Source organism: Microplitis mediator, chromosome 5 (genome assembly GCF_029852145.1).
Source record: "Microplitis mediator isolate UGA2020A chromosome 5, iyMicMedi2.1, whole genome shotgun sequence".
In the NCBI taxonomy this organism is placed as follows: Eukaryota; Metazoa; Arthropoda; class Insecta; order Hymenoptera; family Braconidae; genus Microplitis; species Microplitis mediator.
Window position 1 is genome coordinate 24,887,640 of NC_079973.1, and position 26,232 is coordinate 24,913,871.

Genomic DNA, 26,232 nt, shown 5'->3' on the forward strand with positions numbered 1-26,232 from the left:
TTTAGATAAATCGAATCTTCTATTTAAATCGCGCATTCGATTAAATAATTGGACAGTTGTAAAATTTATTGTAGGAATTTAAAGTAAAATAATTTTTCGGAATAAGTAAAAATAAAGTTATGCATTAAAGGCATCGAGGGGATAAGACGAGTGAGAGGATGGGAAATAAAACCGGTCGTGGTTGTATTTCTTCATTGACCCCCTCGTGCCCTTTGAGATGAACTCGGCTCGATACGATCTGCACCGGAGCCATGTAATTGTGGATGAAGAGTGTAAAAATCGTAATTAGGTTCGTCGAGCTCAGCAACTGACCGGGTGAGAAAATGAATGAGATAAAATAAAAAAATTAAATTAAATAAATAAATTGAGAAAAAAAAGTTATACGAGAGACTAAAAAATTGAGAGTGAATTCACCTGCGTAGTCCTCGCTAGCGGGGACGTAAAAAATGAGATTCCCGCTTCTCTTAAACTCATCCGCGTGCTGCAGCATGAACAATATAATTACTTATTGGCAATAACTAAATGGAAGGTGAGACAGAGAGTGGGACAGAAAATAAAAGACCATGTGTCGGGGGTTGGGATATGTATAAAGAGAAAAGATAATGAAAAATAAATAAAATAATAAATAAAGAATGGGTAGGAGAATTAAGGAAGAAGGAGGAAGGAGGAAGGAGAAAAGAGGAACAAGGAACGAAAAAATAATAAAAGTACCAAAGGCTTCTCAGATGCCGCCGGGGTGGTACTACGTCGCCGACGACGTTAAAACCCAACTCTGTTGAAAACTAATCGAGATATATTAATTGCAGTATATACTTCACTTATATTGCTTTCCACGGGCTCTTGCTCACGTTCAGCTCACTATTATTACAAATCGCTGACTTCGATATAATCTCACACAGTCATACATACATACATACATATATATACTCCTTTGACATGTTTTATCAAGCTAAATATATTACAATAATAATAATAATAAAAATTACATAATTTCAATCTACGAGACACTTCAAGTTTTTTTTTAAATTTCAAATTTGATTGATTGTCGTATAGATTCCCTCGGGTAATTGATTTAAAAATTGAAAAAAAATTGTCATGTCAGATGTCATGAAGTCATTAATTTATGTAGGTATGAATATTTAGCTTAATGGAAAAGAGTAAATATATAGATATATATGTAAACTGAGAATTCAAGTTTTAAAACGTTTTATCATAATTACATGATCTCACAAAATTGAACATCAGCTATCAACAATTTAACTTAATTAATCCATTTAATTAAGCTTATACTTTACAACATATGAGTACACGTTTTGACGCAAACATATGATGATTATAGACTAATGTATGTAGATTAATTAAGGATTTAAAAGTTGTTTGAAAGCTAATGTTTCACAAACTTTTTTCAGCACTTATGATAATTAATTAAAAAAAACCTAATTTCGAAATAACTGTTAGTACTTATTCGCAAATTGTTAGCATTCGGGTTGAGGTAATGAGAGAAACATTTGATTGAGGAGAAGGATAAAATACGAGAGGTAATCATCAAAAGTTTAATTAATTCCGAGTTAATAGATCTGATCAATCAATATTGATACTCATTAGCTCTGTTAATTATCGAGTAACTCAATATAAATAACTTCAGAAACAATATTCCATTAGGATAAAAATTTAATTATTTTTATAAATTAATTGATTAAATTAATACACGGTTTTTAATTGAATATTTCAAATTATCGGTACAATGCCGCGGATAATTATTTCAACCGGCGGAATTTTAATTAAAAAATCTAAATTAAAATTAAATAGAAAATTACAGATACAAGTTTAATATAAAAAACAATTTGTTGGTTATTATTAAAAATTTAAGTACACACTCGACTTTGTTATAAAAAGTTTACCACCTTGTAATACGATCTCTGTTAGCTATTATTATTGTTATTGTTATTGTTATTGTTGCTGTATCCACCAGCGAAATTGGACTTGTATATTGGAACCTAATAGGAATTTTGATTGACTGAATTAAATGGTTATTGGAAACGTCGGGGTTTTTAAATTGATCATCTGTATTAGTGCTCTTACGGTCTTTCTCACCGCAAAAAGACAGACCAGTGGGTGGGGCTGTAACTGGTAAACACGAGTGAGGGTGGAGAGCTAAAATAAAAATGTAATTGAAAAAAGCGACCGTGAAAAATGAACAAAAAAATATAAATTTTAAAACAAAAAAAAACTCAAGGCAATTTGTCGTTAAGTCAAAACTCATTTTCCAGAACGCAGCACCTCATTATAGGATCGTTCAACTTCAATTTAACTTGTTGGTACTACAGTTTTCCCGGGGAATAAAATTAATATCCACGAATCTTGGATTTTCCTCACACTTTAAACTACACGACTTAACTTTTAACAGACCTACTAATTATTAATACAGTGTGTAATTAAAAAAAAAAAAACAATTCAATTTAAATTTAATTTAATTACTTTATTTATATTCGGCAGAACTCTGCACGCAATAAAATTAACTTTCAGTAATTATTGTAATTAAAATTTGAATCATTAATGTCAGTAAACTAAATTAAAATACGGTATAATCGTCTATCTGTTGCTAAAGATATATCGTAGATAAAACACAAGTTACGAGTTACGTATCTCAAATTGTTCTTCACCCTCACACTAAACAACACACATGTATTTGTGTGTGTTTATGTGTGCATAAAGCAAAATGCACGCTCCATTCACACAAGGAAGTACACATACAACTGTATATGTGGGGACTGTATATATATGTAGGGACATATATGAGCTGGGGCTGCTAATGAGTTAGCCGGCCCGTTGGGTCGCTCCGACTCTCCTCCTCTCCTTCAGCGCTTCGTCACCATTTTAATTGTCTAAAGCGCAAATTGGGCGACTTTAATTAGCGTAATTATTTTCGGTCATTTCTATAGCTCTTTGTTATATATGGACATTTTATTATTATTTTTTTTTATCATTACCAAAGTTTGCTTAAACTTTAGTCGACTAAAAATTTATCCTCATAATTATATTTACATTTTTTTATAACAATTATCGAAAACGGGATGAAAAAATAAAAACTGACTTTCCTACTCTTCAAGTGCCAAATATTTCACATCAATATTCGCGTCAATAAAAAAAAACGTTGGGTAAAGTGGGCCGTCTAAAAAAATTTTCTTCTCCAAATTTTCCATTTTTAATTTTCCTACAAACAAATAAAAATTTTTAAATTTATCACAGAAAATTTTAGGGGTCTCAGTTTACCCCACTTTGTTTACAAAAATTTTCAGAGCTCGATTTTTTCTCCTTTCATAGGGACAGTAATTGCTAATGAAAAAAATCAATCACTGTATTGAATGCAGTAAAGAAAAAAAAATATAATTGATTAGATAATTATCTATTGAAAGCATCGGGGTGATGGTAGAGCCTGATATCTAATAAACAGTGCGCCATATTCTGGTGCTCACGCGAGTGCATTGTAGTTTAAGTTAAGTAAGCACTTACCAGTGCTAGTGCTAGTACTATTACTAGTACTAGTACTAGTACTAGTCTGGTGCATGTACAATTATATTATAATCCAAAGGTACGACGCGTTGCTGCTACGAGAGTGATCGAACTAATTATTTGACTTGTAGGCGTTCTATTCTCATTTCTCCGCAGATCAAATGTCAGTCTAATTTATACTTCTGTCCTCCATTGTCCTTGGGATGCAACGCCGCTGGATCATTTTCTCAGATTTAACGGTTAGGTCTCACGATCCAGGACGACGGCGTTGAGGCAATCGAGCGTGATCCGGGAATAGATCGGATCGCCCCAGCGGGAAAATGAATCCTTGCCTCCACTTGCTTGCACGATCGGTGCCAATTTATGGCACATACAATATACATTTACCCACACATATATACACATATACAAACCACATATCGTTAAGCATATGCCGTTATAATCTCAGCTCTTCCTTTTTTACTCAACTCTAAATCCTACAAAGCTAATAGCTTTTGAAAGTTTAAGTTAAGTAACCAAACAGTAATTGTGGGTATAAATTAACTGAAAATTAAATTGATTCATAATTAATAGTTTTCTTGAGGTTTTTTTTCTTATCCTCTTTCTCTCACGAAAAATAAAAAAAATAAAATGAAATAATTGCTGAAGAAATAGAACCGGCGAAGCGCGAAGATATTAATGTAGTTGAGAATAGAGGGAGAGAAAAAAAACGAGTATGGGTATAAACTAACGTCGAGTTGCTCTATTTTTGATTTCTTCGTAATTACTAATTAGAAGCCGACGTCTCGCCGATCAAGTAGAACGGATAGAACAGATGGTGGCTGGTAATTGCACGGGACCAACTTCGGCTACGTTGTGAGACCTCTCTCTCTCTTCTTCTCTCGGTCTCTCTTTACATTGTAAGCTCTTTCAATCCCCTTTTAGCTTTCCATCTCAGATAACTACACACTCCCTACCCATTATATTACTTATTAGTTATTAGTTAAGTTTATTTTTATATCTTTTAATTTATTTCTAATCTACTTAACAACACACTTAGCCAATCAACATTCGTACGTGTCTGCCGATAATGAAATACTAGATTATATTATTTGATTAATTGATCAGCCGTTGACTAGAAATAAACCAATACCATACAATTAATATTGCAATTATAATCGATCGTGAGATTCTAACAATCACTTTATAATTAAAAATAAAAAACACTCCTGTTCTCATTAAAAAATTAATTTATTTATTAATCGGAGAATACATTTTTTTTCATACCTATAATTTATTTTCTTCGATTACGTTTGATTGATGACAATATTATTTTTTTTTTTTATATTGCACTTGCAATCACTTGAGTAATATTGCATACAGTCGATACTTAATTGCCTTATCGCAATAATGAGGACGAAGCGAGGATAAAAATTTTAAATTCGCTGCAGGTTGTGTACAAATCGGCTGAACAGGACCACGTGGAAAAAATTAAATAACAATAATAATAAATAAAGTGTGAGATGATAAATAATCACGGGATGATGTTGAGCTTGCTCGGTTTACATGGGAATCCTCGACGGATCAATTAGCAATTTAATTATAGAACTGTCAGAGAATGATTAAATTAATAACGAGAAACCGCGAATCCAATCAGTGGCCCACTCTTGATTATATATCTTTTATATGGTTTTCCTCATTTGTCGTTTTCATCCGATTTTACGTTTGTATATGTATATATTTGTCCATTAATTCCCATGTGGTTATTGCGTAATTATCTCATTAATAAACAACGTCGATAAATGATATTTAAATTATTCCCTATAAATATACCATTATATAATAATAATGATAATATATATACATATATAGGAGAAGGGGGGCAAAAGGGGGTACCCCCAAAATTTGATAAAAAAAAATTTTATATTTTAAATGGTTTTTAAACATTCCAAAATCACTTCTGTAAATATAATTAAGCGTTACTTTGAATTTTTTTTGGTAAACTTTTTCAAAAATCAATTGTCAGTTGAAAAATATTAATGACGTTTTTTTTATGATAAAAACTATTAAAACTTTTTTCTTCTTTTGTATCCAATAAACATGTAAAATATAATTTTTCTTCATGTAAATTACTTACAAAAAAATTCAACTTAATCAAATTCGTTTAAAATCCAGAAATTTTTTTTTTTTACCTTTTTTGTACCCCACTTTGCCCGCAGAAATGAAAAATTTTTTTTCTCAACGGTAACTGGAAATTTCTTCTATTTACTTTGAATATCATTAAAAAAAAAAGATTTAGCGTATTTGAGTCCTCGAAAACTTGGTATTTCCTTAACTACCCCCTTTTGCCCCTCCCTCCCCTATGTATATATTAGTGTTATAAGATAATTAATTGATTTATTAAACTGAGAATGAATTTTAAACTAGGGTATTACTTAATTATTTATCAATTGACCAATTAATCGGTTCATCGATTACTCTGTCAGCAAAATATTTTTGAAAATCACGTAGATTTGACAATTTGCAATGATCCTACTGCTAACTGGTGAATCTCTGAATCGAGACTCGAATACCGAGTACTGCACGCAACTAATTGCTACATAAACATCGAGCTTTACGGGATGCAATTCGCAAGCACGTTGTCGTTTAGTAAACATACACTGTACTATTGACGTCCGCGCATTTTAGTTAACTGCGTATACACACATATGTACATTTATAGGGCAAGGGCGGGCAAAACGGACCACTCCAAAAATTTTTGTACTTCAGACTTATATAGAATGAAAATTAAAAAATTATAATCAAAACCTCTTTTGGATAACAAATTTTGAGTACAAAATTTTTCAAAATTTGTGAGAACAAAATTAAGAACCAGAGGAAATATTTATCAGCTAAACTGAATTTTTAATTAGTGTTTTCCTGTTAGACAAAATCTTTGATGAATTTTTTAGCAGCATTAACTGTGGGGTAGATGTCGTAAATAATAAACAAAAAAGTTGGTAATTATAACGAAGTCATAATATGATAAAATATGATATGATATAATAGAGTCTTAAAGCATTATTATGAGTTCCTTTGTACATTTAAATATATATTTAGTCTTCATTATCGAAGTTCTTGGCACAGAAAACGCTCGCCGGTGTGCAACACAAGAAGTAACGAATGAAGAAGCTCGTAAACCAGCTAACTAAGAACTAACAACTCTTGCAGATTAAGCGAGTAATTAAAACCAGTTTGGTACCGTACGCTCCCTATACTGTATTAATATACTACTTACTATATTTATATAGATATACACTGTAACTACAAAACCTGTCAAGATGCATACTGCGTAAACCAGAGCCCACCTCAGCCCCACGTCTCTATTTTTCCATCCTCATATTTATCAACTCAATCAATCTATTATCACATAATTTTATTTTCTCGCGCATTAATTAATTTAAAAAGGCCCATGATTAATAGACTCGATATTTTCATGAAACTTTAATGAGAAAATCAATATCGATCGTTCGGATCATTAACCAAACATTCGTACGTATATTTATTATAAATCAAATTCACATAAATGCGATAAAATATATGTACTCATAACGCGATAATAATTATCAGCCGTCTCCTTTTATGATAAAAAATAAGCAGACATGAATCGTGGGGATAAATCGAAACTCTGATCGATCTTGCTCATTATGTTGCCCGTCTATGGCAACTAAAATCACCGTCCCCGCGAACCAGTGCGAATAAATAATTAACCCCTACTACGACTTTTGAGCAGTTGCCCTCTCTCGGGTTTGTATAAATGTATACAGCTTTGGTCGATGCCTTGGGATACTCAGTAACAACTAACAACTACCTTGATCCAGAAATGGAACAGGCGTCTTGCTCGCGCCCCACTGGAATCTTGATAGCAGCATTCGCAGCCGCAGAGCCCAAGCACTACTCGGTCTTTATCTCCACCGTGACTTCCAATTAAAACCCGCATTTACAACACCTTATTATAAATAACCATACATTCACTTGCTTTCAATTATCCTAGACAATATATACTTATAAATATTGCCATTTAGTTATCATCATTATTATTATTATTATTAATTTTTTTTCCTGTTGTCACACAAATTTTGTCCAGAATATGCACATAAAAAATTTTTTTTCTACACGGAAAAAAGAGCAGTTGAAAAATTACAGTTTCGTATAGTAGTAAAGCGCTCCGAGTCTGAAACTGTAAAAATTACATTTTTTATCAGTAAATTTTACAGAAATAACAAATATTACAGTTTCAAACTTGATATTGACGATTTAAACTGTAAAATTTGCTGCTTAAAATTGTATTAATTTTATTACTATAACAAATTTCTAAAATTACAGTTTAAGCTTACCCGTGTAAAAAAAAATTGCTGAAAAAAGGTCAAAAAAGTGTTGACTAGCCTAAACTTCAAAACTTGACACAATGACGAACTTGTTTTAAACAATTTTTAAACTTCTGAAAATACACAGAAAAAAAAATTTGAATTAATACCACAAATTAACATTTTTCAGTGCAAAATGCGTTCAGAAAAAACTGATTTTGAACCATTTCTGAACGTTTTTCGTTTCAGCATATCTTAATAATATGAGGATATTTATTGATATTTCTCTTGAATTTTTAAAAGTTTAAAAAGCGTTCAAAAAAAGTTCGTAGTTGTGTCATGTTTTGAAGTTTATTCTAAACTATTCTAGTCAACACTTTTTTGACTTTTTCTTAACAATTTTTTTTACACGGGTAATGTTTAAAGATTTTTGCCCCGAAAGCCTTTTTTACTGTAGAAACTGTAATTTTTCAACTGCTCTTTTTTCCGTGTCTGATTCCTCATTTTGTCCAAAAAATCATACGTTTAATTAAAAATCTTTTAATGAATTGTGTTACAGGTTATATTGTTCAGGCGCGTGTCATTCTTGTGGAAGCCCTATACCAGGAAATGAATTAGTAATGAGAGCGGGCGGCTTAGTATTTCATCAAAAATGTTTCGCGTGCAGTAAATGTGGCAACCAACTGGTTGCCGGTGACAAGTAAATATTTTTCCTTTTAATTTGTTATAAAAAAAAAAAAAAATCATAATGATAATAACAATAATTATTAATTGGACATTTACTTTCTGTCACTCTAGATATTGTTTATTGTCCGGCGCGCCAATTTGCGAAACAGACTGGCAGAAGATGGTGAAATCATCAAATGTTTCGGCAGCGGCAGCAGCTGTGACCGGTAACGGCGGGACAACAGTAAGGAAGGCCAAGGTCGGTCGACCGAGACGGAGCCGCGAATGAGGCGGCAACCCGGTTGGTCGCCCGAAGAAGGTTCAGCCAATGATACCATTGGCCGCGTCCCCAGTCGCTCAGTCCCCGTCATCTTCGGTCCAGGCTTCCTCGGTCCAGGCATCGCCGTCCGGGCTCGTGCACCAGCCTAATCCCGTCGTTGACGTAGTAGACGTGGGTGTCGGGGGTGATCCTTATTCGCCGCCACCGCCGGGTCATCAGCATCAGCACTACCACCATCACCACCACCACCAGCCGCCGCCGCCGATGGGAATGGGTCTTCTGGGACTGGCCCACCATCATCAGCCGCCGCTTCACCATCACCTCCAGCATCAGCAGCCTTCTTACCAAGAGTGGGTGCACTGGGGTGAGCCTTGTGACTGAATTCCTTTTAATTAACTTTACTCAGTGGTTACTTAGCTCTCAGTTTCTGAGTGAGTGAACAATAACTCGATAATTAAATAGATAAAAGTAAATAAATATATTAATAAATAAATAATTAAATAAATAAATAAATTAAACAGTGTGTGATAAAATGTTACGGTATCAACAAACACTCAGAGAACTCTGGTGATTAAAATAAAAACTGGCAAATAGAGACCGAGTGAAAATATTTTAAGTCATCGACGCTCATATTTGTGTCACTTGACGTTCATATTAAATCATAGCTGGAGAAAATAAAAAACAAATGTTGCCATCATTTAAGGAGCTTATTTTTTTTTGACGACCCATTGATTATTACTACTAATAATTTTGTACATCACTGAGGAAATTGTTTATTTAATTAAAATAATAAATAATTTATAATCTAATTTCGGCTTGAATTATTTAAAAACATAATTCACATGTTTTATTAACAAATAGACTCTTTTCTTAGTGATAAAATGGGAAAAACCAGACAAAAAAAGTAAGAAACAAATCCTCGAACATGTAATAAATAATAAAAATATTAAATCAGAGAGTACTTATATTTTTACTTGGAATTATCCGCACGTGATTAGACAGTTGACGCACTTGTCATGTTAATAAAAAAAGTAAAATTAATGTACTATACGCGAGAGCTAAACTCAATCCGTGATTCTGATTGGTGATAACTGAGTCACTAAGGCGGAAGTACCTTCGCGTGATTGTTGCTCAATTTAAAAAGAACACTGAACACTGTTCTTTTAACACACATTTGCTCACTATCATTACTTTGTTACTCCTCTGTCCATAAATTACCGCGTTCATCCCAAAACGACCCTCGAATCCTCTCAAAATTTTATTTCTGCTTAATCTTTCAATCTGTCACTGTCAATATTTTGTTTTTTCGAATCCACATTAAATATTTACTACAGTAAAATAATAATAATTTAAATTCAGTGCATGTTAACGAGTCAAAATAGCCGTCAGGTATATATATACATATACATAGAGCTGGATGTTTTATGCCGCCAGGTGCGGAAGTACAAAATTACTCGAATGATTGCCATTGAAAATTACGACACTGGCAGGTGTTTAAGAAACCTTTTGATTATTCTCAAAACAATCTGTCTCGATGATTAAATAACGAAATTTTGAATAAAAATCAACAAAAGCGAGCCCTCGTAAAAAATAAAGTACGTAAAATAATAAATGACAGAATGTAATTTTAAAAAAAGTCTAAATGAGTAAAACCGTGGGCTCTTAGAAAATTATTTTTCTTTCAAAATCATCGGTCCTTTTGCTTGGGCGAGCGCGAAGAGAGACTAAGCTCGTTAGGCGGCCCTTGTTTCCGTGGCCGAGGTTACAGTTAACGGTTATACCTTTACTATTATTATTATTATTTATTTTCACACAGCCCTCCAAGACCTTGTCCCTACTCAATAGTCCGCGCGCACTCACTTCCCTCAAAAACGACCGGGAAGTTTAAAAAAAAATATTTATTTTGATTTTTAATTTTTCTACACAAAATTAAGACTAAATTATTTTCTCACACGAGCTCTGTATTAATCTTAGTCACGGCATAAAAAATAAAACGTCACTGTACTTAATTGCACATTTTTATTTTGAGAATACGCGACTCCGCAAGCAATAATATGTTACATATATAAATAATTGTAAAGATAAAAAGTGGACAGAATTACTCGCGTATAAATAAATAATAATAATAAAAATAAAAATAAATATAAAAATGAGTCAATTTGAGGCAAATAAAATAGACAATGGTAAGTAAAAATAAAATTGATCTCGATAATATGAAATTTTTAAAATCAATGTATCCATGACACTATCAGATAACTTTATCGTCGTAATTAACAATTAATCTAATCACTTATTATTTTTTAAAATTTTACTTTTCTTTAAATATTTTTATTTTTAAAATCTCACGACGATCGAGTCAGGGCGGGAATTATCGGACACTTGAACAAATATATATAACAAGTATGAGAACAGGGCTAAGCTAAATGTTGCATTAATATGTAATCTTTGTACAATCAATGATATTTAAAAGTGTGAAATTTTTTTTTTTTAAATATCCGCAGCCTAACTGACACTTGTTTTGATATCAAACGGAACTTAACAGTAACGCAGTTTGTTCATACATGGAAAGAAATTTTCTTTAAAAATTGCCGCTAAATTCACTGCAGTCGTGAGACATAATGCGGCGCTTTTATTTATTACCATTTTTAAAATAAAAATTACGAAAAAATTTATTCATTTTGCGGTAGACCATAAAATTTTCCGAAAACCGAATAAAATTTACAGTAGACTACGGTAAAATTTGTGGAAAAAAAGTTAAAAATTGTCTCACTTACACAAATGATTAGGTCGTGCTATTCGTCCCACGGTTACAGTGAATTTAACGGTAATTTTTAAAGAAAATTTCTTTCCGTGTATGAAAATTTAAGTTTAAGCAAAAGGAAAATTAAAATGAAAATAGTTTCAAAATAATTTCATGTACCTGAAGATCGGAACGTTTTTCGCGCAACGAAAATGAAAAATTTATGTAATTTGACTGCTTAAGAGGTAGTTGGGGGTGGCCTGCAATTTTTGGCTGACATACTAGCGCGTGTACGAAACATTTCAAAACTCTAGATCCAGTAGACTTTTTGTCATTTTGTTTTTCGATTTTCGTTTCGCGAAAAACTTTCCGATCTTCAGGTGAATTTAATTTCTAAGTCTTTTGGAAAACTGATCGTTCACTCGTTTCGTTCTTTAGCAAATTGTCTTCACAAAGTTCCGTATACTGTTGAAAACAATGAATTCAAATGAGTAAATCATTTAATAAAATAAAAAAAATATGTAAGAGGATGATGAGATAGCGGCGAGTTTGCCAGCTGGCTAAAAAATATCAGGTCAATTTTCTATAGTCAATAATCTCGAAAAAAAAAAATTTACAGTAAAATATTAATGTTTAAAAAAATAAATGGCCTGATTTTATAAACCTCATTTTTTATTTTTATTTAAAAATTTTTTTTTCCATTAAGTCCAGCTGGCAAGAATGTGTAATTTAAACTTGTATATAGGTACATTTTGTATATTGTTAAAAAAAAAATTTGTGTGATATAAATGGTTATTTACTACTATTACGATAAAATATAAATAAATAAAAAACACTTTAATTATTAAAATAAATAAATCCATTGATTAATTATTAATAATTGTGTTTTAATGGGTAATTAATCCAGATCATGAGGTCAAATTAATTTTCAATAGACGGTTGTAATTAAATTTTAAAATTTCATTATCATAATTACTATTACTATAATTAAATTGTTGATTTTATATTATAATACAATTGATTTTATTTATTAAACGTAATTTGATAATTAATTTGGCCCAACAATCACTTGGTTTCATTCTTGGACTTGATAAACTAATGAATAAATAAATAAATAAATTGCTGGTTGTCTTTACAGAATTTTGCGATTAAAAAAAAACAAACTCTTGCCCATTTGTCCGAGAATGTGAATATCAGAGGGATTGAAAATATATAAATTAAAATAAAATTCGTTTAGTTAATTTTGTTATTTGATTTATTTTAACTTTAAACGTCGGCGTTGGGGTCTCTAGTCGACCTCAGGCTCTTGTAAGATATATATTTACGGCACATACGTTTATTAATTAATTATTAATAAATAAAATGAAAATAAAAATAAAAGTTTTTAGAAAATTAACCGCCGTCTTGTTATTTAACGCCAATTACTCCATTGCCAAGTCCTCAGTGTTCCTCTATTGTATTTCAGATATCGATTGTCTCGATGTAGCTACGCAACGTTATCAGGTAATTTAGTTTTCAAACAAAAAAATAAATTAGTAGATAAGTCGCGAGTGATAAAATCAATTTTCTGTTGAAGAAAAATATCATCGTCTGTTGTTATGACTCGTGACTTAAAGAATGAATACATATATACATATATTTATTTGTGTGATATTTATTCAAGTATATTAGCATGAAAATGACCGGCCTTGAATGGAATAATAAAAATTAACGACAGACGATTTGTATTAAAAAACCAGAGTTTAAATAAAAATAAGAGGGGGAAAAAAGAAGAGGATGAGAAACAAAATTCAGCGAGACTCGTCTTCCAGTTTCGGCTAATTGTCAGGTAAAATAAATCGACGGACTGTATAGTAAACACAGCAAGCCGCTTTCGTCTCGTGTCCGTGAATCTTGTGATCTTTTTTCGTTAATTGGACTATATACCAACGAATTCCGTAGACTGAGGAAACATCTGATTCTGGTTCTCATTTAATTTTTTTTTTATCTTCATTTAAAAATAAGCTGCTGTGACAGCTTCTGCATAATTTCTTATTTTTACGACAGACTTTATTCTTAAAATTAACAATCACAAGTTATTACATTTGTAATGGATCTAATTTTAATAAAATACTTGAATTTCAAATTCAAATTAACGTTATTACTTTTTTTTTAAATATGACGTTTACTGAAAAACAGGATGCGGTTTAATAAATGACAAATTTCATTTTATTTTTAATTTAATTACAGGTATGAAGCCATAGAATAATTTAACATTTCCTACAGACTGTGAATAAATTTATTAATAAAAAAAATTTAATTACAAGGAAGTAAAAAAATATTAAATAGTAACAAAAAATTGATAATCCAATTAAGAGACTTATTAACTGTCAATTAAATATTCTCTTGAGAGACATTGAGTAATTAAATGGTGACATTAAAATCAAATTAATTAAGAAATATAAAATGTCTGAACTAGTGCGAGGCTTAAAATTTGATATTAAAGATTTAATTGAAGAATCTATTTAAAGTTTGACATCTGTTTTCTCAGCATCTGTCTCATCAATCCTCTCTTATGAAATATTCCCTTTAATCATCATCTCCAACACCAGTACTAGAGCTAACACTGGCACCAGCAGCAGCACAAGTACAAGTACAAGTCGAGTGTATATTTGCACTAATAGCAAAAGCTCCCGTAGCAAACTCACTACACTACCGAACTCTGTCTTTATGCCCACGTTATATAAACTACCACTAACTGCTACTGCACTCATTAAATATATACCGAGGACCGTTAAGATCGCCTAATGAAATTCAATTCCCTCATATTCTCCGTACCCTGCTCTACTCTACCCTACTCTGCCTTACATACTAACGTACCACTACTACTAACTAAATCATTAATCACTACACACTATAATTGACATTTTATTATTTTTAATTAATTACTATACGGAACTAACATTTTAATATTTCTAGTTATACTGACTTTTAATTAAATTTTAAAAGAAAATAAAGTAATTAAATATTCATTTATATTCACAGTCTAGTTATTTAATTTTTGGTGACAAAAAATCCAATAAACGAGACAAGAATTTGGTTTTTTGTTACGATAAAAAATTTTAATAAGAGGATTAATGAAAATAAAATTATTTTCGATGATCGAAATTTGTACTCTCTTAAATATGAAATAGTGAAATTAGTGATTATTCACTGTTTGCTAGTGAAAAGTATATCACTAATTCAAATAGTGGTATATTTTGCACTCGCAATAAGTGACTTATTCACTGCCAAATAGTGATTTTCACTAATTCGTTTTTAGAGAGTACTTGTAAGAAGTTATGGATAGGATTGATAATAAATAATGAGAAAATACAATATTATTATCTACATAGAGTGATTCAATTAGAATCTTTATTTTAAAAGAATTCTATCGAGAGAAGTGTCGTTACTTGACAGAGTTTAGTCGCCGACTAACTGTAATGTTAAAACTATTTTATTGTGAGGTCTAACCCTCTGTATTGTCCTTAGTAAAACACATGTTTTTCTTCTTAACTAAGACCGTAATATTCGGTTGTACTGTACATAGTAAAATAAGGAGTCCTTTGTACAACTCAAGTACCTAAGGTCATAAAATCAAGCCTATACAGGCTTTCTTATTCTAGCTGCACAAATGTGTCTTAAATGTGTTTTTCACATTTCAAAACTAATAAAATAAATGATTTTTCTAAAATAAATATTTCCAAAAACAAAATATCTAAAATATATAAATAAAAGTTTTGTAACTGGGATTTATTTTTGCTCAGAGAATCCAACATTACTAGATTCATTTATTTATGAAAAAAAATTACATAAAAATTACCCTGTATAATTTTGTAAAAAGATAAAACAGGTTTTTCATTTTCTTCAGATTTTTATGGCCTTCGAAGACTAGGCTATACTTAAAAATTTCTTTTATTGAAATTGTGATCAATAAAATCATAAAAATTCGAAAATTCAAAATCGAAAAAATTTATCCCATGGAAATTTTAATTTTCCGGGCTTTAGAAGAATTACTTTCATCTCCATGCCGAATTTCTATTGTAATAAATTAAATTTTCACGGAAAATGTGGCAGTGATTCCTCAAGTGTTTCAAAGTGAATTAAAATTAAAGGAGAAATTAAAATAGCAGAACAAAAATAGATATTTACATAAAATATCTTTATTTAGATCAAGAGACAGCAAAGATTGACCAATATCTTAAGCATCTTGTAAGCTGTTTTTTTATAGATGTCAACTTGTACCATCCAATCAAAATACTTGTACATACGATAATATATACAAGTATATGTGGTTTATATATATATATATATATATAGAGTATATCGCCGTCAAGCTCGCTAATTAGACGCCACGTAAATCAGTCCCGAACGGTTGGCGTTAATTAACACGAGTTTCCGTTGGAGTCGCTTATATACATCTATACCTACACTACGTATTTATCGTACGCCGCGCTTGCAATATGGCGAGGACACGTGTGTGCTCCTGTAAAACGCTCCTCAGAAGCCGGCTTCACCATGATATTTAAACACCAGTTCACCATACAATGCCATCGATTAATTAAATCCTTTTAATAAATACTAAAGTTAATAAACAATATTTTTAATTAAAAAAAAACTTTTTATCCTTTTAAAAAATGAAATTTATCTTTTGACCAGGTCACGATTTTATAGAACTCACGCTTCTTATATTTATCGTCATACACATTTTGTTTTTGTGCTGGGATCCGCGGGCACTTTAATTAATGTCTGGCTAATGAGGGAGTCTGATATACCGACTAAGGGTGTCGGAGTCTGCCTATACCTCAGTCTCAGCTTCTGCCTTTGCCTCTATTTCTACTCACACTCGTATACAATGCCGGGTATAAACAAATACAAATGAGAAAAAAAAGTAAATAAGATGAGTAAAAAAAATAATAGCGAGTTAGTATAAAGCCGGTAGTTAAAGTTAACTTATTTTAAACTTAATGAGGTCCTGAGCCTAAGGACCACTGAAATTTACAGTAAAAAAATTCAGTTTTTTGTCATAATTACCTAAAGTTTTACTTTTCAACAGCAAATTTGAAAAAAAATTATGATCCTGAAGTTAGCAGACATTTAAAAATTTTTGAATTTTCGTTTTTCCAGAAATCAATTGCAAAAAAATAATATAAAAATATGCACATGTAGAAAATTTAAAAAACTACAGGTGCAAATTTTTCAAATATTTTTTTTTTTATAATTTATTGATTAAAAAAAAGTCAAAAAGTTATTAGACGTCTGCTAACTTCAGTATCATAAAAAATTAAGAGAAATTACGATGCTGAAGTTAGCAGACAATTAAAAATTTTTGGATTATTTTTTGACCAATTAAATTTGAAGAAAAAAAAAAACTAAAAATATGCACATGTAGAAAATTTAAAAGACTACAAGTGGATTTTTTTTTAATATTTTTTTTTTTTTTAGAATTTATTGTTTTTTAAAAAATCCAAAAATTATTAGACGTCGGCTAATTTCAGTATCATGAAGAATTTCTAATTATCATAAAAAATATTTTTTTGGCCAAATTGGGGTCGCTGCAAAAATTAAATTATTTTTTTCTATCAGTCAGCGAAGTAATTTTTTAAATTGAAAAACTGTAACGAAATTTTATCATAAACTAGAACGAAGTAAAAGTACAAAACAGTAAATATAATATTGAGTATTGAGTATTGATTGTATAATTACTGAAAGTGAATTGAAATTATACAACTAATTGTATTTGATTTGAAATAGTATATACATTGTTACCAAATCGTACAATCATACTGTTCCACCGCTTATTCAACAACTTGATTGTATTATTCAAAGGCTCTTTGTCGCTCATATATATCTGAAATTAATTACGGCATTCCAGGATTGGCTTTACTATTTAATTATATTATATTGTATTATATTAACTTTAATGTCAGCAGCCAATAAACTAGAATCGATTGCCGTAATATTGAAAATGTCTCAAATACTTAGCTTGATTAAATATCGTTATTATTATCATCACATCGCATACATTATAATTATAAGCCGTACGATATTATTAGTTCCATGCTAACCTTGACATTTTAATTAAATATCGCATTTAATTTCATAACATTCTCCGTATTATTAGTTTCTGAATTCGACTATAGTGCGGCTCGGCACTAAAAAATTCAGACTAAATTCGGAGCCATTACTGATTTCGATCCAAATTTACTCCAATACTCGGAGTTCTGGAGTTAAAAAAAATTACTCTACATAGGGGTAAATTGGGAGTTTGTTTTTTCAGCGAAATGATTTCGAAATAATCTGGATTTTTTTTATTTAAATCTGCATTCACTTCGAACTGGAGTTTGAATATTAAAATTAACATCCCTTCGGAGTAAATTTTACTCCAGAGGGATTAAATAAATACGCAGTAATCCGCTCCGCATTCACTCCAGATTCAATCCGTGTTCACTGCAAGTTCTTACACCGAAAAAAAAAATAGGCGCTGCAACAGGACAAAATCCTGTTGCAGCGCCTATTTTTTTTCCGTGTATGACTTCCAAATTTTTTGCTGTAAGTTCCCTTTAGTTTCGCAGTTATTTTTTATTTCAAAGCAAAGTGAAATATCCAGAGTAAAATAGGCAGCTAAAAAATTTAACAAACTAGAAAAAATTTTCGCGATCACCCGGGTCTCGGAATTTTTTTATAAAAATTACTGAATAAGTGATGACAGTTTAAAAAAAAAAAAATATGTACGGTAATTAAAATCCACAGGAATTAAATTTATTATCACTTCAGATTTTCAAAGAGTTAACAAATATTGTCTGTTAAATAATTAGTGTCAGACTCAGCGAAGTCGAGACATCAAGGGTCCGAGAAAGTCAGACATTGTCTTGGATGCAGTACAGTGGATAATCTAATCTCGAAGCTTTTGGGTTTAGCGTAGGTTATATAGATAGACGAAGTGAGTGAATATAGAAGGGCTTACTGGTGGTTAGGGACTAGGAAGGTCGTTGTATGAAGCTCGGTCAAATGCGGCTATACCGATAAGGATACCACTGCATGTTAATTACTAGCACGACCCACTTAATCACTCCGTTAAAGTCATCGGCCCGTTCGAAATCAATATCTATCTATACATACATACATAAGTCTCGTCTAGCTCGCTATCTTGTCCTTACCGGAAATAGACTTTCATACCAACAGATCGGCTGCCCGATAGCGTTGATTACTTTCTACAATAAATATCACCCGTCCATACATTAATTACAATACCCATAATCTAATAATACTTAAGTGAGTATTTAATTATTTTTTTTTTTAAGTGTCTCTGTGTACTTGGAATGTTTTTATTGTAAATTATAGTCTTGGTTTAAACTTTGACTTTCCATGTTTGCCTTCTCTACTCTTAGCCACAAATATAAAGGGAGAGAGAGAAGAAGAATGAGTGAGTGAATGAGATTGTATGGGGTCTGCATTGGCGGATTTAATTAAAGATGGGATCTACGTGGCGGCACGCCGTGCTTTTTACGTAAATAATTAATATTGTAATGGGTTAGAGTGAGAAAATTCTGGATGTTATGAGAAGAAAGAGATGGAGATTTAGACAAATACAAGTTAAGATTATTTAAAAGTTGTTAGATCGAGTATAGAAGGGTGGAATTTAAATAAAGAATACAGCCGAGGGTTAAAGTTGTGGGAGATGAGGGTCAACAGGATACGGGAGGTCAAGGGTCAAGTTAATTTGTTTATTAGAAATTACGGTTGGTTAATATTTTTTTTTATTGATAATATTTATACATATATATTGTATGATATATAACGATTATTTGTTTTACTCTACGGCTATTTTGCGGTTATTAGTTTTAATTATGTAAAATATTCAATTGTCTTATGAAAAATAATTACTCGAGTTTTAAAACTCGTAATAGTAATTTAAAAGATGAATTATATTTTCCTGGTAAAAAAGTTTAATTAAAATTCTTAAACTTGTATCACCGGCATTTTAATTACTTTTATTTATTTAATTCAATATCCATTAAGAAAATATAATTACGAGAAGAGAATTAAAAAAAAAAAAAGAGCTGGGATTTTTTTCTTTTTTTCAATGACTCATTATCTTGATATCGCGTTTTATTATTTTTTTTTGTCGCGAGATAACGATTATTTTAAAAGTAGGAAATAGTGTAACAAGGTCGAGCGTACAAAGTCACTCTTAACTCAACTTTTATTTTTAATTTTATATTTTTTATATCTGATATAATCTAAATGAACTTCATTACCTCTTACCACGTTTCGGTGCCCGCGATAAGATCCAAAGCACCTGAGTATGGCGTTCAACTCTCAGCAATTGCATTTATTAATTTTCTCCGTCGCGTTTTTTTTTATTTTCTTTTTTTAATTATTATTTAATTTTTTCTTAAACATATTTTATTTATCAATGAAGCCTAAGTGATTTAATTATTTTATTTTACTTCCCGTTCTCGTCATTTATTTTCACTGCTTTCAAAAGTTTGCTATTAAATCGTTATTTTTTGCTCCTCGTTTATTTAAGTGGAATATGTACTAAGTTTATAATGTGTGAATTGTCACTAGAGTTTTTATTCTCAAGTTTGTATTTATGGGAAAGAAATAGTCTAAGCTTGATGGATTTTTTTTGTATTATAGCTTCTAAACGCTTCGATGGACTCATTGTCCCTTTTTTCGATTTTTCCGTGACGCCAGTGTGACCCGAAAGTTTTCTGCGCTAATAAAATAACATCTAATGGAGTTGCCTTCGACTTTTGTCACTGAATACTTGACCAAAAAAAAAAAAAAAATTTTAAAACAAATTTTGATAACTGACTTATTCCGCATGAAAATACCATATATGATAAATGTATATGGAAAAATATAAAATTAATATGGGACCATATAAGTGGCCAAAAACGATATATATTTTCTTACACACAAAAAAAAAAATTCTCGACTGAAGGTAAATATTCTTGATTCAAGAAAATTTTTTTGGAGACCTAAATTGTCTCAGATAAAGTAGAAATCTTCTCCAACCAAGACGAATTCTCTTGGCTCAAGAAAATCTTGACTTGGTTCCCGAAAACGTTTGTCTTCAAAAATATTTTCTTGACTCAAGATATCTGTTTTTTCTGTGTATATATAATATAGTAAGTTTTAATATAATTAATTATATACGCAAGTTATTTATAAGTTAATACATGTATTACATATATTGATAATTATATACGAAATTTGTAAGCTAGCACATATATATATATATATATATATATATATATATATTCTGAACACAATGTTTGAATCTTATAACAGAGAGAGGAAGACAGAAAAGAATAGATTTTATTTATTCTTACATATATGGGGAGACTTATATGCTTCTATACATCGAAAAATATACAAAAATTTATAAAGTTAAATACATGGTACATATATCGTTCCATATAATGATTAATTATATATGTATTCTTATTTGTTTCCATATATAAATAGCATTTTTTTTTGAATATATTAAAATTATAAGTTTTCAAATATATAAATAATATATTAAAGTTATACGGAAATATATGAAATCATATAAGAGAAAATATACATAGAAATATAATAAAATCGGCCAAAATCTATGTATAGTTCTATATAAGATTTCATGTATTGTCACATATATGATTATATCTGTAACATATATTTTTTAATATATGATATTTTCATGCGGGATGGTTCAAAATTTTACTCGATCGAGTATTTATTTGCCCGAAATTTACTTCCTCATATAATTTCTGCAAAAATTTCCATGTCCATTTTGCCTCTTTCTTTTTGCTTCCCTACTTACAGAAAAAAAAAATTTTAATGCCTATTTTGTCTGTACAGATGAGAGGATTTTGGTGATTTATATCCATTTTATGTTTTATCAATTTTTTTTCTCTTGAAAAGTATAAAAAAAAAAGTGATCGCTACAAGTTAATGAAGGAATAAAAAAAGACTCGGTACCAGTAAAGGGCAAGTTGTTTTCTCGTTAACTTTAATCCACCAGTTAATTTAACTTAACGTCACTGTAATTCCATGATGGACCGCACAACACACACCGACACACAAACGCACACACATAATATACTTTTGATTTCTCCTCAGTACTCGTTTCCGCTTTAAACTGTGTACATGCAGCACACAGTGTACTGAGTTAGATAGTATAGATATTTCGTTCTCTTTCGCTCGATTTCCGAGCAGAGTCCATGCTCACTCATACACTCGATACATTTTATACAACGTGATATCGAGAGGTTGTTTTATAGTATAATATAACAAAACCCTCTCTATCAGCTCTTCTAAAATACGGAGTACTTGTTCTGTGTAAGTATTTGTTGGTATCGAATTGAGAAAAATGATCGCGTAATTTGATCATGTGGCGCCAACTGATTTCAAAAGCATGTGCACATAAAATACCCGTCGAGTTTAAATTAAATTGCGTAATTAAAAATACTTGAAAATTAATTAATTAATGGGATGAAAACAAAATATTTAATGAAAAAAAAAAATAAAAATAAAAATTGTCTCTTTATAAAAATATTTAAAAGAGTCTGTGTGGGTATTTTTATCATGTGTTTTATTTGGTACTAGTTAAAACTCAGACGAGCACACATATTGTGCCCCGGTGGGCTGAGAAGTAAAGTATATCCAGGGGAATCTCGGGAATCCCTCCTCGTTAAGCCAACTCGGCTCATTCTGGTTGTGCCGATGCCGATGCCGGCGACTACCCCCTCGTTTCTCGCGCGGCTGATGCGCCTTTAATGATGCGTCGTCCTCGTGTGCGAAAGAGAGCGCACAACGGATAATAGGCGATGATCGACGATTAAAGTCTCGTTATTCCGAAAAATACGGTTCTGCTGCTTTTACTTCTGATACTTTTGCTAGACGACTGGATTCGACAGTATTATTTTCGTATCATTCCAAATATTATTATCATTATTTTTTTTAGACGTTTCAAAAATTTTTACCCACCGTCGTTATTTTTTTCTCTATAATTTAATTAATAAAATGACTGTTTCATTATTCCTGGCGATAAGTACATAATATATGTTATCTAAGTACGGTACGCGTTTATTTAAAATTTAGAGTGGCAAAATTTTTAGTACCAAAAAATTAAGAAATTTCGATATCTTAAAAAATAAAAAATCTTTCTATCGGTTGACACTGCGGGCCAGCCCTAAAACTTCCCGCTGTTTTCGAGATCAATGAGCTGAATATATTTTTTGAATACATTTTTTCAAAAGAAGAGAAAAATTTAGCCCATTCTTAGTTACTTTGTAGCCAGATCTAGTCCAGTATTATAGACTTATCAGCCCGAGTCAAAAAACAAATTCGGATTTAAGTCTCAAAATTCTCAATGAGGTTTTAGAGGCACAATTTAGAATTTTAAGATTGACAACAGTGCAGAAAGTTATCCTAGTTTAGTCCTCAAAGTAGTAGTTACGACCAATTTTACCACTTTGAGGACCAAACTGGAATAACATAATTTGGATCAGTGTCTCAAAATACTCAAAACACACAGGGATAATTTTGTCCACATTTGAACCTCAAAAGTCTCATTAGACGTATTCTCTCCCCTCTCTTTTCTATCTAAAATTTTTAAAAGTTCGAAGTATAACTTTTCATTCGTTGAGGATTTTGAGGCCTTAGTTATAATTCAAAATTTAGACCTCATAGTTCTCATTGAAGATTTTGAGTACTAAAGTAGAGTTACTTTTTGGGCGGCAAATAAAACATCAAAGGAATTGAGGCTTTTGAGGACTAAACTAGAATTTGTTTTTTGACTCGGGAGGGCTCACGTACCTATTAAAAAAAAATAGACAAATCTAGCCCATTCTTAGCTGGTTTCTAGCCAAAAGTAGCCCATTATTAGACTTATGAGGGCTGATGTGTACCTTTTCAAAAAAATAGACAAATTTTATATACCACATATATATATTTATAAAAGTATTTATTTATACATATATATTTGCATGCAAGTAAAAAATTTGATTATCTCTATTATTGTCAAAAAATTGGAGTCAGATTAATTGAAAAATATTTTATTAATTATTATTACTATTATTGTTATTATTATTTATATACTAAAGAAAGTATTATTTAATACACCAACTAATTTTTTTTTAATTTTTCATTCTAATTAAAATGACTATCTGCGTTAATTAACAGAGTCTTTATTTTCTATATAATATATATACATTTATAAAATATATCTTTGTACACACAACTATTAATATTTACTATGGAATAATTAAATGCTAAATTAATTAACTTCTGTTTAAATTTTTTCATTTAAACTTACTTATTTAATTTTTAATATTCTGCTCAAAGTTACATAAATTACAAAAACAAAAAATATAAATTTATATGACGCACTAATTAGATTTCCTAAACCTCGTCATCTGTATCATCTAGAATAACTTTTGGTTGAGTTAAAAAAATAAAAAAACTAATTAACAGGCGAAATATTTAAAACAATATAAAGTTTTTAAAATTTAATGTAAAGTAATGACACTTTAAGGAATGGAGAAAATGCGCAGACGGGAAAATAGACGAGGATAGAGATAGAGAGAAATTCATGCACGCTTACGACCTAGCCAACCCCTTGTTGTGTTTGCTTTTCATAATTGTGCGCTTAATTAGCTGTCGGATAATTAAAATAACATAATTAATTATACCACAAGTGAGTTACGGTGCCCTCATGCTACAAGGGATGTTCTATATATTTCTCTGTGCATACTTATTTATTATAACAACAATAATAATCAAAATTACTATTGTTATTTGGACAGGGAAGTAGGGGAAGGGGTAGAAGAGAAATGGACGCCAGTAAAAAAAATCTGCTGGCGGTAATTTTTTTTTTTTAAAAAGTTATGGACATTTTTAGTGGTTTTTATTTAAGTTGCAATTATATATTTATGCATGTGTGTATATGTTTAATTATTTAATGATACGAGTAACCATAGTTAATTATCGAAGTTACTGAGGTACGATATGTTTGCAGTAATGTTTACCTATTTCACTGGAATAACTCCAATTAGCATACATATATATGTGTGCTCGTAACTTCAAAGTCTAAGTAAATAAACCGTGTTTGTGTAACGGACATTATATATACATATACATTTACATATATATGTATGTATATTTTATAAATGATTAAAAGCATAATAATAATTTTATCAAAGTTAGTCTAGGATTATTAGACAGCTGATTAAACTCGAAATATATATAATTATTATTATTATTTTTTTTTATATTAGTGTTATAAATATATCAGAATTTTTACACAGAAAAAAAAGTTATCTTGAGTCAAGAAAATATTTTGGAAGACAAACGTTTTCGGGAACCAAGTCAAGAATTTTTTGAGCCTAGAGAATTTGTGTTGGTTAAAAAAAAATTCGTCTTGGTCAGAAAAGTTTTCTACTATACCTGAGAAAATTTAATTTTCCAAAATAATTTTTTTGAATCAAGAATATTTACCTTCAGTCGACATTTTTTTTTTTTCTGTGTACAATTATTAATATCTTGCTAATAAAGACGTTGAAGTTTTGGTGAAAAATTTGTAATTATTGTTTATTATACTCTCATTTCACTTTTGGACTCGCGGAACACTTTGAGTTTTTCAAATCACTCGAAAATATTTTTTTTTTTCGAATATTTAATCTACTGTCATAAAAAGTTGCAAAAAAATTAACAGCAAAATTTTTACAGACAGAATTCCATAAATAGATCGAACTTTACTTTCATATATTTATTGGTCGCGTAAAAATAAAAAATGAATAATTCTTAAGAAAATTTGATACTGACAGTAAAAAAAAATTTGGTCTTCAAAGGGAATTTTGTTGATAACCGGAATTGAATGTCGTTTCGACGAGTCTTCGAAAAAAAATAATTAATTACATTTCGTAACTTAAATTTCAATATGGAATATTTATGGCTGACATATATGTAAGAATATTTCCAAGGCGATATTTCAACAGGTATTTTTAATCATACATATTAAAATTAAAAGTCAATAGTTTTTCATTACTCCCGTATATTTTAGTCAGCTACATGTTAATTTTATTAATTTCAGTCTTGAAAATTTATTTTAATTATAATTAATATTTCGCTAATTTTTCCAAGTTTCATTCTGTCTGTACTTAATGAAATGAAAATTAATCTCATTATTAGTCAAAGCAATTTTAATAATGAAAATAAAAATATAATGCACATTTATACATATATATATTGATAAATTGAAAAGCATATTGAAAAATTTATTAGCAGCAAGCTATTACGGAAATGAAAGTAGTATTTTGACCTTGGCACTCTTCCATTCTTATTTGAAGCACTTTAATTTCCTGAAAGCGAGTAGAGTAGAGCTGCTCTGTGGCAGCCAGGACTCGAGAGAGAAATCTAATGTAGAATAGAACTTTACCCCACATCGGTATAAGAGGTTGCGACTCTAACGCATTCTCAACTGGTATTTCATCTCTGTATACAACATATATATATAGAGAGAACACAAACACTCCCATACATACATATATATGTACAATCCCAGACATTGACGTGTTGTCTGTGTACGAACAAGAGCCAAGAAGAGGGAGAAAAGAGCTCGGGGAATCCAAAACTGACATTGCGAGGGCAATTATTATTTTGAGTGGTTGGCGACGGAGTATTGTAATATTTTA

The 26,232-nt window shown here is 30.4% G+C and overlaps 1 protein-coding gene across 3 annotated transcripts in view; it reads left to right on the forward strand.

Moving 5' to 3' along the window:
• LOC130667435 (LIM/homeobox protein Lhx3-like) overlaps positions 1-12,907 on the forward strand; it is a 167,597-nt gene extending 154,690 nt beyond the window's left edge. For all 3 annotated transcript variants that reach the window (XM_057469006.1, XM_057469005.1, XM_057469007.1), the window contains 2 exons: positions 8,398-8,538; positions 8,637-12,907. In XM_057469006.1, coding sequence (XP_057324989.1) covers positions 8,398-8,538; positions 8,637-8,793 — 298 coding nt within the window. In that variant the 3' untranslated portion in view covers positions 8,794-12,907. The remainder of the gene's footprint in view (positions 1-8,397; positions 8,539-8,636) is intronic.
• The last annotated feature ends 13,325 nt before the right edge of the window (positions 12,908-26,232 follow it).